Source organism: Oncorhynchus tshawytscha, linkage group LG08 (genome assembly GCF_018296145.1).
Source record: "Oncorhynchus tshawytscha isolate Ot180627B linkage group LG08, Otsh_v2.0, whole genome shotgun sequence".
NCBI classification, from domain to species: Eukaryota; Metazoa; Chordata; class Actinopteri; order Salmoniformes; family Salmonidae; genus Oncorhynchus; species Oncorhynchus tshawytscha.
The window spans coordinates 72,439,680-72,452,477 of NC_056436.1; the positions used below are offsets into that span (position 1 = coordinate 72,439,680).

At 46.6% G+C, this 12,798-nt stretch overlaps 1 protein-coding gene across 4 annotated transcripts in view; it reads left to right on the forward strand.

Annotated features, from left to right (window-relative positions):
- mtus1a (microtubule associated tumor suppressor 1a) overlaps positions 1-12,798 on the forward strand; it is a 58,542-nt gene that overhangs the window by 11,862 nt on the left and 33,882 nt on the right. For 3 of the 4 annotated variants that reach the window (XM_024428857.2, XM_024428858.2, XM_024428859.2), the window contains exons 2-6: positions 429-2,926; positions 3,621-3,849; positions 5,474-5,725; positions 7,263-7,367; positions 8,032-8,142. In XM_024428857.2, the coding sequence (XP_024284625.1) occupies positions 659-2,926; positions 3,621-3,849; positions 5,474-5,725; positions 7,263-7,367; positions 8,032-8,142 (2,965 nt within the window). In that variant the 5' untranslated portion in view covers positions 429-658. Of the gene's footprint in view, positions 1-428; positions 2,927-3,620; positions 3,850-5,473; positions 5,726-7,262; positions 7,368-8,031; positions 8,143-9,410; positions 9,688-12,798 lie in introns of those variants that run through there. The other variant, XM_024428860.2, reaches the window with a different exon arrangement.

The window sequence follows — 12,798 nt, forward strand, 5'->3', positions numbered from 1 at the left end:
ACTGAATTGGCTAGGAAACATGGGGACCAACACAGCCAGTGGTTGAATAATGCCAGTTTCCCCTGATGAGAATGTTTTTTTCCCCATTTGTATTGAACTATGATGGGTGTGTGTGCTATGTTCATGTCAGGCTTATAGTCCTGTAAAGTAAAGCCTTTTAACAATGCCATTTCTATCTATCACCAATGTGCTGTGTGTGGTGTCTAGTCCAGGGATATCGGTTTTCTTTTAATGTTTTCAGAGCCGTCAGCCCAAAAATGTCATCTGATGGCATTTGACGACATCTGTGTAATTTTTACGGAAATCAGACCATTACACCAGTACAGAGAATATTAGGTTTATGCAGTGTTCAATTTGCTTTGTGTATTTTATCACATAGTCCTGTAGGATATTCCCCTTTGACTCCGTTATCCCTTTTACCTGTACAGATCTGTTCCTGATGGTGATTCTCAGACATTCTCCTGGAGCAACTGTGAAGGCATAGTTGTAGCTGTATGCCGTATTTAAAAAAGTTGCTGCCCAATCAAGTCATTTGAATCCCATGGAAGTAAATGGCTATTCATTTTGAGGTGCTTTGAAAACTAAACTTGACATAAATCATTGAGTATGCAGTAAACTCAAACACAGCTGTGCTAAAACATAACAAAAGCCTGCCAACATGTCCAGTGTGAAGACAAAGTGTAGACCCACGCAGCTGGCCCTCTCCTCAGGGCCCGGGGACAGTAACGGTAACTCAGTGGCCTGTCTCGGGACCCCCTCCCTGGACTCTCTGAGGAGCCTGAGTGATAGAGACTCCTCCAGTGCCCCTGACATGGAGTGTTCCCTGATTGAGGGCTCCCCGTCCCCGGCCAACCACCACACAGACCACCTCATTTGCACATGTACAGCTAACACACCAATAAACGGTAACCTCAAACTTGGCTCACCTCCAGAGAATAGCTCCCTCGACCTCATCACATTTCCAGAGAATAGCACCAGCACTGTCCTCTCACCTGCAGTGACTGTACCTTGTGAGGGGGATATTTTGGAACCTGTCCAAACATCTGTCTCCAGCTGTGTCAACACCAGCCTGGACAACTTGAACGGGAATATCACTCTGATCACCAGCCTGCAGGGGCACCATGGTGACAACCAGAGTGACTGGGGGAGTACTACATCGTCTGGTGACAGGAGTGTTGCTGCCTCTTCTGAATTGGCCTCTCCTGAGGGGGAAGAGAGCTCCAGCTCTGTGTCGCTCCGTGGCTTCAGTGAGAACAACTGCTCCATCGGCTCAGGAGAGATGGCGATGAGGTGGAACAGCTTCTGTCTGGAGGAGGCTGACACTCTCACTGTGTCTCTGTCTCTGGTGGAGCTGTCCACCAGTTCCTCTGCCCATGGCTCCCCTGCCCTGCCTGCTGACCTGGGCCATGGCCTGCTGTCATTGTCCACCACCACCACCCTGCCTGACGTCTGTGACCGGCTCCTGGAGAACAGACCCACTGACACCCTCAAAGTAAAGGACAACCCAGGCCCTCAGTGCTGGGGCATGACCTTTATCCAGTCAGATGACCAGGATCTCCCTCCTGAGGGTGACGGCCTTGCACCGCCTCGGTCTCCTGTGGGTGTGGATCCCTGTGAGGCAGAGGGTGTACACCAGGCCACCTTTCTGTGTGAGCCAACCCCGTCTGCTGCATGTGGAGGTGCTTCCCCAGCCCCCAGCAGGCGGGCCAGCTCGGATGCCTATATCAGTGGAGGATCCACCGAGGGCAGGACCTTCATGCTGCCAGCCTCAGAGGAGCTGGACCTTGACGGCCGTGCCCAGACCTCCACACCAGTGCAGTGTGCTGGGAACAAACCCCTGGACTTGCCCTCCCTAACGGAGTCCCCCTGCACTGGGGAACAAAGTCACACTGGTAGCCCTGTGGTCCAGACGGCTATAGACCAGCGAGGGGCTGCCCCAATGCTCGCATCCCCAAAACACTGTTTGGTCGCCAGGCTTCCCCCATCATCAGCTAACAGAATTAGCAAAGCAGAAATCAAAAAGTTTCCCAAGCCAGATTTCAGCAGAGTGAGACCCAAGATCATGTCGAGACCAGCTCATCCGTTGACATTGGGAAGCCCTGCACCCGCAAAGAATAAGCCAGGGAAACCAGTCAACCAGCCCTGTCGTAAACCATCTCAGGTGAACAGGAACACTCCAATGAGAAACACTCCTATTAAACTAGCCACAGTGGAAGATGGCCGCCCGAGGGCTGCTGTGGCTGAGAATGCAGTCCCTAATTTCCATGGAATGACATTTATCCAGGCAGATGACCAAGACCTCTCTTCGGCTGCTGGGTCTCACATTGGTCCACTTGCTCTTAGTTTGACTGAGGAGGCAGATTGTCGAGCATCCCTGTTTGATTCTGTCTCTGCTGCATTTGAAAATGTCCCACCAGAACCCAGCAGTCAAGCCACTAGTCGGGTCAGCTCAGAGGCCGAGCATGTGTCTTCTAACTGTGGAGGAGGATCTGCTCCAGTGCTGCCTGGAAACCAGACCTGTTTCCCATCTCCCACAGAGTCACCCTCCACAGAACAGCGAGCTGACCCTGCACCAACCCTGGCCAGTCCTGGCAAGGCTGGCAACAAGGAGGAAGTGCCACAGAGGAAGAGACCTGGCTCTGGCTCCTCAGCCTCCTCACCATCCAATCAGGCACCAGTGTCAGCGCGGCGGTCCCGCTGCTGGTCTGAGAGTTCCTCCACTACATCTATACCACACAGGGAGTCCAGAGCCTCCCCTAGCGGCTCAGCTAGCTTCATCATCCCCAAGGCCTACGTCCACCTGGGACAGAGCCAGGCCAGACCAGCCAGCCACAACCGCACTGGCAGTGCCCACAACAAACCGCCTGAGACCAGGAAGGAAGCAGAAGAGCGAAGCAGCAAGGAGATTAAGAAATCCTGCCTTGTGGTAAGTAAATGCAAATGACTTGTGCCCTAAACATAACATAAAATAAATCCTTTTGGCCTGTTTAATCAAATCCAAGTATGATGAAATGTGCAGAAAATATACTATTCATTAAAATAGCCGCAGAATATAATCCACTGCTTTGTTTAATCTTCCTACATTGTAGATGAATGGGACTTGTAAAGGTCCATGTGATCGTTTTGAAAGTGATTGTTTTTCTTCATTAGGCAGAACTGGGATATTATTATTATTATTATTATTATTATTATTATTATTATTATTAAGTAGACCACAGACATCCAGGTTTTCCAAGGCCTCATTGATGAGTTTTCATCTAAAAAGGCAGGCTTTTTACATTGAAATCTAGTACTTTAAATCTGTTTTAATTATCCTTCGGAGAGAAGAGGCAAGACTGCTGCTCAGCTCGAGTCTAGCAAACACACGCCATGTGCTCGGTGAGTGTTTTTAGAGGAGGGGGAAAACGGGGAGCGAGAGGTGGCCGGGGATGGCCTAAATCCTAGGGGGTAAACTACACTAGCAGCTTGGTTCTGTTGCCTGCAAATTGTTTTTATTAGTTCCCAATGAGCCGGGTCTCCGTTTATGTCCCCACGGTGTACTAGATTGTGTGAGGAGCGGGAACGCGCTGTCTGGGCCTGTTGAGTGGGACTCTGGGAGTGACGGGTTGCTTTTGTTGCAGACGGCCTCCTCTAAGACTGCGATGGGAGCAACGGCAGCAGTAGGAGCTGCCTGTGACAGGTTTAAGAGTAGACTTGGAGCACGGCCATCCCTCAACAGAGCCAGAGGAGCCCCAGCCTCAACCCCTCAGGCTCTCCCTCCAGTATCTAGGCAGAGGCAGGGAAGAGATGTCTGCAGCAGTGCCTCTAGTGGGATGTGTTCGCCACGGGCCAAACAGAGCACCACAGCAGGTAAGAGCATTCTCCAACAGACAGAGTTAATAGAATGTGTAAAACCTTTGCTGCTCTGTGAGAGTTCTGTAAGACTAGATTGACACTGAGCTTTTGCGGTTGTGCTTTGATCTCTCTCACACAGAGTAAAAGTGACATCTCATCCAGGGGATAGTGTAAACATTGTCTGCAGTACAGAGTGAATACCTTTTTTTATAATCCAGACTGCCTGCCTTTGAATAAGCACCGGCCTAATGATTTCCTAGGCATTTCCTCTGTAATGTAAACAGTGAGCTATCCTGTTATCGTTTAGTCAGGTCTGTATGTCTAGCAGTGTGTATAAGCACCAGAGGACTGACCTGCTGGATAGTGTGGTGGTTTGTGTAACTGATGCTTTACCCTAGAAGTCTAATATTCTGCATCTGCTCAGTGTTTCTGTTGTATGGACTCCGCTCGTACAGATGATTCCATGATGTGTTTTAAGTGATCAGAGTTTCACTATTGATACATCTGATTCAAAGGTGTCATCCTATAGTAGCCCTCACATCATGTAGTCATCAGTCTCATTGCCCAACACGTCCACCCTAGCATTGCTACCTGTCCTTTAGTTTAGGAGGTAAATGGATTCTAAATACCCTCATTATCTATGATACAGTGGCTGACTTTACTTCAACTGTAAAGTTCCTTGTTCAATCTTCAAGACTCCTCTAAATGGTCATGCTTCAGTGCTAGTCAGCCAGGTTGCAGTGCACAATCTCACCATGAGAGGGCAACCTTTCCTGTTGCTGATGACCAGAGCTTGTGCCTTGACGCCACAGGAATAACATGGATACAGATGTCACATAGCTCCCCTGCTCAGCTCAGGACCCAGAGATAAACACCCCACCCCCATCACTCTACCTCTACTGCTCCTATGAGCAGCATGAAGGGAGAGGGTAGGGACAGTCCCAGGGAAAGAGGAAAGAGGAGAGAGGTGGGATTCTCCCTCTGATGGGAAGCTAGCTGTGCTACTAGAACAAGCAGAGGAAGGAAAGGGAGGTTTTTAAAGCTCAGCGCTGCTGTGAAAGCCACAGAACACAATGTCTGTGAAACCAACTCCCTTACAGAAGCCTAGTAGATCTGTAGTGGTGTTTCAGGCTCTGCTCTGTATGTGGTAAAGGGACACCTGGTGCTGTTTATGATAAAGGTGCAGAAACATGAGTAACCATGAGGATAGGTGCCACACAATTTGTCTCTCAGCTTTGTGCTCTTATTTGACACCAGTCATTCATGTAACCTGCTTATGTAACTCCATCAGAAGGGTATTGGGTGGTGTAACAGGCCTGATGTGGAGCTAGGCCAAGCCTGTCTGTCTGCTATACAACCTGCTTAGGGCAATTATATTTCCACCAGTGCTCTGATCTGGCATGAACAAAAGTCAGCTCACCATTTGCCTTGACCATGGCTCATAACAGCTGATCTCTGACCAGTTACCAGATGGACTACTGAACACAAGGACTGCGGCACTCAGTTGAAATGTTTTGTGTATTGTGGTGCAGCCTTATGGAAACATGTTGGAGGAGAATATGCGGTTACTCTCTGCAGGATACATTTTTTTACACTTCTGCCTCTGATTTCTGTCTCAATGCTGATATCTGTCATATAGGTCATCAGAGGTCCCAGACAAATGAGGGAGTGCCTGTTGGAACCTCCTCAGCCAGCGGCAGCACTAAGCCCCCAGTGACTGGTTCCAGACTCCCCCAGGCCTCTGGTCACACCCTGGCTGTGGGCTCCAGCCAACCCTCTACTGCGGTCTCCTCCTCCAGACTGCCCTACAAGTCCCACGGTGTCCCCAAGAGCATCCCTTCCAAGGCCAGTGTACACAATGAGCACAGTGGCAGCACAGGAAATGCACAAGGTGAGAAGCTCAACTAGGGAAATCCTACGCTGATATTGTTTTGTTCTAGTTGAATAAAAATAACAATTTTTTAAAAAGCCTTATTTTACGAGGTCAATTGACTGAACACATTCTTGTTCACAGCAAGAATCTGGGATAGTCTTTATCAAGGTTGTTGCTCTCCAGGGTCTGTCTGGTTCTGTCAGGTTGATTTCTAAACACATCTGGTTACAGGGAAGGGTGGGGCGAGGCGGGTGAGCAGTGGACTGTACGTGGTGACCCACATTAAGAGGCTACTGAGTGGGCTGTGCTAAAATGTACATCTCCGTGGCTTTAAGCCTTCACATCAGCCTGCTGGAGACCCATATTTTTCATCCTGTGATTGTTCCTGTTATCTGTTTCTACATGAAATCACATACTGCAAAGGAAAGTCTATAATACACCTCCGTAGGTTCAGCAGTGTCTGAGAATGGTATGTCCTTTTTCGGATGTGTTTTATTTTTGAGTTATGTTCTTAGACGATGGTCCAGCTCAATCCCTCTGAGAAGTCTGAGATGAACATCAGAGCTAGTCTGTAAGGATAATGAATCCTACACAGTCAAATGAATGAAATAAATTGGCAACATTCCCATCTTGTATGGTTGAACTGTGCATGGTTCTAATAAGAACATTGATTGTGTCTTAACAAGCATGACTTGGAATGTCTGACTGTTGAGCTGTACAGTGTGAGGGAGGGGGAGAGAGGGCTAGCCTTGTCAGACAATGGGCCTTTTCCCTTTCAGCATCTTCAGCATACTGTGACCTGATTGGCTAAGCAGTTTTGTTTTCCAGACTGGGGTCCCCCCACACATGGTTGTCTAGGAGACTGTAGTTCCACTGTTCCACTGTAGTTCAGTCACAGTGATGCCTAAAGGGGGAAGAGCGCACACCACAGAAATACTACGGTGGAATATTTAGACATTTCTGTTGCGTTCTGGTTTTGGGTTTGCGATCTTTCCATCTTCCCAATGTCTGGTTACGGGGGACTGCGGAGCTGCACTTGGACTGAATTTTCTACTCAGGTTTTCACCAATTCCTCATTGATCCCACAAGGCAGTGCTGCAGGCTCCCACTGTGACCTCACTCTGCTGACATGTCTGCTCATTGGATCCTATCGCTTCTGTATCATTCCTTTGTTAGCTGCTTTTAACGGGAAGACTAGAATACGGCTCTGGAAGAGTAAGTCAGACGAGATTTAGAATTGATTGTCTATCTGCATTGGCTTTGTTTTCTAGAGCCCTGGAATAATTATATTAAATGATTACATTTTAAGGCAACTATCCATTCTCAGTCCATGGCCCATCTCTTTAGTACACTCTGTACTCTTCTGTTGTAAATAAGGTGGAGCTGTTTTATAGAATTCTGAAGTATGGTACCAAGCTCCCTCCTACAATTGTAAATGATAGAAATTACATTTAAATGTTCCATTCCTAAGACGGTAAATCACATCAAGTTTAGATGTGGAGTGTCTGAATACTGAGGAAGTATGTCTTAACTATTTGACTTATCTGCCCTACAGTTTCTGCAGGAGCAGCCCAGGTGTCTGTGGGAAGACCAGCCTCATGCAAGACCACAGTGTTAAAAGCTAGACTCCTCTCACACCCAGGGAGTAACATAGGACCTGGTAAGATGGGAGTCTCATATAGACATACTGTAGTTATCCACAAAACCAACGAGTGACTAACAACTCTTCTATTGGCTGTTTTCCCCCAAGATTTAGTTTTGTTTCCTGAGGGTTCATTTTTTTTGTTCTCCTCAGTTTGTTTTTTACTTGTTTTTTTACCCTCAATCTCCCAAATTCTAGTCAGATTAGTTGTTAGTCTGTTTTGTGTATCACCTAAAATCCCATAATGCAGCGCAAATTAGATGGCGCCTCTCTAGATTCACAACATCTGCTATCAAATGCTTGGGAAGCTAAATTTGGGTGATTAGGAAATAGATTAGAGAACCAAAATGCTGACTTGAAGCTTTTGTTTAGATACGTCAACAGGGTGCTGATGAACACTGTTAAATCAAACGTATGTACAGTTTAATTAGATTGAACATGTATCTTATCCAGGTGCCTGATAAGATGTGTACTGCTCAAACACCTTTTAAAAACGTTTAGCTAAGTTCCCATCAGTAGCCCCTGTCCCCGGTCCTGTATGAGGCCTCAGCCTTTTAAATGTCATTCAGCAGGCAGAACTAGCTTCGATGCAGCAGTTCTCAGTCCCTTCATAGCCAGGACACAGTGATGGTTCAGATCCACTCATACCCCGAGCCTCATCCGAACATTTTATTATTCACAGCAGGATGCAAAACTACAGAGTCGACCAATCGGGTGCCCTCGAGGTCCAGAGCCAGTCCTATGAAAAGAACTGCTTCATCAAGACTTCTTCGTCCTGCCGCTGTATTACCTGGTGAGATGGTTATTTTAGTTACCTACAGTGTTGACACTTTCTGTTGTAAAAGAGTTTAACTTCTCAACTCAATAAGCCCATCTGAGATGTAGATATTCTGTTTTTATGTGGTCAATGGTCATATCCAGATATGATTGGCAGTTTTTTTGATTGGCAGTTTGTCTGTGAGAAAAGCTGTTTGGCTTGACCTCCAGAATGTGTTAAACTGCACTGGTTTGAGGTTCTACGTTCTGACTACATTATTCTAGACTAAAATCCTTGTGGACTAGGACCTTTTCTGGAGAGCTGTGGCCAATGTGCCATAGTTACACATAATGAGGCCTCTTAACAGGAAAAGCCCTTTGTTTCTCTGGCAGACAAACATACAACTGTTGTGTTCATGTCCATAGTCCTTTGTGGGAGGTGGTTTTGCTTGTGGCCATCTATGCTTTGGCTGCATAAAATGTATAATGTTCTACTGAAACGGTTTCAATTGCCCAAAACAATCAGAATATGTAAAAACACTTTTTATACTCAAGGCAGCTGAAGCTGTTTAGTATTTGCATAATACTTCTTTCTGCATGTTGGACAGTAGGCCTTTTTGTTTCTAGGGGGAGTAACAGACCTCTCGTTATGAATTGTAGCTCCAGAATGTAATGTAATGTAGTTTATCCCCCCTGTCATAGCATCTACTGTAAATGAGATGATGGGACTTTACTGAGCCCCTGTACAGTAGTGTTGAGAGCCCCCGTACAGTAGTGTTGAGAGCTGTTGAACTGTGAGAGCAGGGCTAAGGGAGCAGGGTTGTTTTTAGCTCATTGGGCTCAACCTTGCCATGAGCTAGCCATCACCTCCTGCCATTTCTCTTCTCCTCTCTCTCTGCTGGTGTGAAGGGGAGCAAAAGGGAGGGAGGGGTGAATTAGTGAGTAGTAGCCCAGATTGAGCCACCAGTCTCCACTGTTCACTCCTCCCCCTCTCCTCTGCCAGCATCACCCAGCTCTGGAAGATTCTAGAGTCCTATTGCTAGATATTTGTCTGAGCACTGAATGGTCTGAACTGAAGGCTGGCTCGAACTCCACGATTAGGGATGTCTTTCTCTGCCTCTGCCTGTCACATCTGTCCAGGGCAGAGCTATTGAAAGCCTGCTGCCCCCCCCCCGCCAGCTTCTTTCCCAGCTGGGCATGTGCTGCTGGTCCTCATTCTGAGTGGGAGGAGTTCCTGTTGCCATGGTGAACTGACTGAAGGGGCTCTCACATGGTAATGGTTGCTGCTGCTGTTTTTTTCTCTTCATGTCTCCGTGCTACTGTCAACTGAGGCACTCTACCCTGAGACCATCTTTGGCATGTGGTGCACAGCAAGTTTACCATCTTCTACCTCTGGAATTTCTGGGGATTTAAAGTACAGTAGTTAGTGTTAGGTATATCCCTTCCTTGGTGTTTGGAGAGATGTTATGGTATATGAAACTCTCACTGGTCAACATCCACGTGCGGCTGGCGGCCAAGGGTTTACTCAGGAACCTGCAGCAGCTGTCAGGATGCAGGAAGAACACCGGAGTGTTCTACACAGGTCTGTTTAATACCGCACCGCCAACACAGGAAACCACTACAGCTTACGCTGCTGTAGCCTCTGTTTTACACCGGCTAATTTCACTGTTATTGCCGTTCGTGCTACTCACACAGAGCTGCGCTGTTTGTGAATCTATTTTTAGCTTTTGTTTACCAGGAGCGGTTCACCTTTTATGCTACCTACCTGCATCCATTTAGAGGAATACATGTTTCTTATAGTCTGTATTGCTTTTTTTTATAAACTTTATTTAAATGAAGTACTCAATGGGATTTCTCTTGACAATCATGTTGATTTCAGAAATATTTGTTTTATACTTGTGAGTCATGACAAGAATAGTGAACAAACTAATATTCAGAGAACAAAGGACATTTTACTGGTCCTCACTTGTAAAAATAAAATTTTAGGGTTCAAATTAGGGTTAGGCGTTATGGTTTTGGAAAATCAGTGTTTTAAATGGGAATCAATTGTTGGTTCCTAAAAAGTCCTCAAGTATAGCAAGACATATAGCACTGTGTGTTGTATGTAGGCATGAGAGCACTCTTCGTCTTGCATGCAGGGAAACCCACTGCTCCAGTTTCAGCCTGACGTGGGTTATTTTCAGCAGCACTCACTAGGTTGAGCTGTGGGAATGTTGTGACTGAGGACAAATCCCACAGAAAATTCTCATCAGATTATTTATAAAATGCATCCATTTGTTTGGGCAAATCAAGCCAAATAAGGTTTCACTCAAACATTACATTTTAATTTTTTTTATTTAACATTTAACTAGGCAAGTCACTTATGAACAAATTCTTATTTACTATGACAGCCTACCAAAATGCAAAAGGCCTCCTTGCAGGGATGGGGGTTGGGATTAAAAATACAGGACAAAACTTACATCACAACAAGAGACTACACTACATAAAGAGAGACCTAAGACAACATAGCATGGCAGCAACACATGAGCACAACATGGTAGCAGCACAAAACACGGTACAAACAATATTGGGCACAGACAACATCACAAAGGACAAGAAGTTAGAGACAACAGATACCTTTGGCCATGTACTGTGGGTACACTTGCTTGTTGAACATCTCATTCCAAAATCATGGGCATTAAAATGGAGTGGGTACCCCCTATGCTGCTATAACAGCCTCCACTCTTCTGGGAAGACAGTCCACTAGATGTTGGAACACTGCTGAGGGCACTGATGTTGGGCGATTAGGACTGGCTCGCAGTCGGCATTCTAATTAATCTCAAAGGTGTTCGATGAGGTGGAGGTCAGGGCTCTGTGCAGGCCAACTTCTTCCACACCGATCTAGACAAACCATTTCTGTATGGAACTCGCTTTGTGCACGGGGGCATTATGCTGAAACAGGAAAGGGCCTTCCCAAACTGTTGCCACAAAGTTGGAAGTGCAGAATTGTCTAGAATATCGTTGTATGCTGTAGAGTTAAGATTTCCCTTCACTGGAACTAAGGGGCCTAGCCAGAATCATGAAAAACAGCCCCAGACCATTATTCCTCCTCCACCAAACTTCACAGTTGGCACTATACATTTGGGCAGGTAGCGCTCTCCTGGCATCGGCCAAAGCCAGTCTCATCGGACTGCCAGATGGTGACGCGTGATTCATCACTCCAGAGAACACGTTTCCACTGCTCCATAGTCTAATGGCGGTGAGCTTTACACCACTCCAGCCGCCACATTGCACATGGGGATTTTAGGCTTGTGTGCTTCTGCTCGGCCATGGAAACGCATTTCATGAAGTGAGTGTTGCAATCGAGGACAGATGATTTTTACGCTCTGCATGCTTCAGTACTCGGTGGTCCCGTTCTGTGAGCTGTGTGGCCTACCACTTCGCGGCTGAGCCATTGTTGCTCCTAGACGTTTCCACATCACAATAACAGCACTTACAGTTAACTTGGGCAGCTCTAGGAGCGCAGAAATTTGATGAGCTGACGGTGTGCTCAATTTTATACACCTGTCAGCAACGTGTGTTGGTGAAATAGCCAAATCCAGTCATTTGAAGGGGTGTCCACATACTTTTGTATATGCAGTGCCTTCGGAAAGTATTCAGACCCCACATTTTGTTAGGTTACAGCCTTATTCTAAAATGTATTTTCCCCCCCTCAATCTATACACAATATTCCATAATGACAAAGCAAACACACTGTATTTATTTCTCTTTATATATAAAAACAATTTCAGCCTCGAGTCTTCTTTGGTATGACGCTACAAGTGTGGCACACCTGTATTTGGGCAGTTTCTGCCAATATCTGCAGATCCTCTCAAGCTCTGTCAGGTTGGATGGGGAGCGTTGCTGCAAAGCTATTTTCGGATCTCTCCAGAGATTTTAGATCGGGTTCAAGAGACTTTTCTCAAAGCCACTCCTGCGTTGTCTTGGCTGTGTGCTTAGGGTTGTTGTCCTGTTTCAAGGTGACCCTTCGCCCCAGTCTAACGTCCTGAGTGCTCTGGAGCAGGTTTTCATCAAGGATTTCTCTGTACTTTGCTCTGTTCATCTTTCCCTCGATCCTGACTTGTCTCCCAGTCCCTGCCACTGAAAAACATCCCTACTGCATGCAGCCACCACCATTCTTCACTGTAGGGATGGTGCCAGGTTTCAATCAGACGTGACACTTGGCATTGTCATCAATAATTGCAACTGTGGTCGTTGTCCGTGGATTATGCTGCCCATACCATAACCCCACTGCCACCACGGGCCACTCTGTTTACAACTTTGAAATCTGTGGGTATCAAAGGTGAGCATTTTCCCACCGAAGTCTGTTATAACGCCAAACTGAAGTCTGTGTGTGTGTGTGTGTGTGTGTGTGTTATGACGCCAAACTGAAGTTAGGTCAAGGATGGTGAGGATGATGAGCTTCCCTGAGATGGTTTCTGACAGTTTGTGCAGAAATTCTTTGGTTGTGTAAACCCACAGTTTCATCAGCTGTCTGGGTGGCTGGTCTCAGATGATCCCACTGGTGAAGAAGCTAGATGTGGAGGTCCTGGGCTGGTGTGGTTACACGTGGTAGTGAGGTTGGTTGGACGTAGTGTCAAATTCTCTAAAACGGTTTATGGTAGAGAAATTTAACATTAAATTGTCAGGCAACAGCTCTGGTGGACATTCCTGC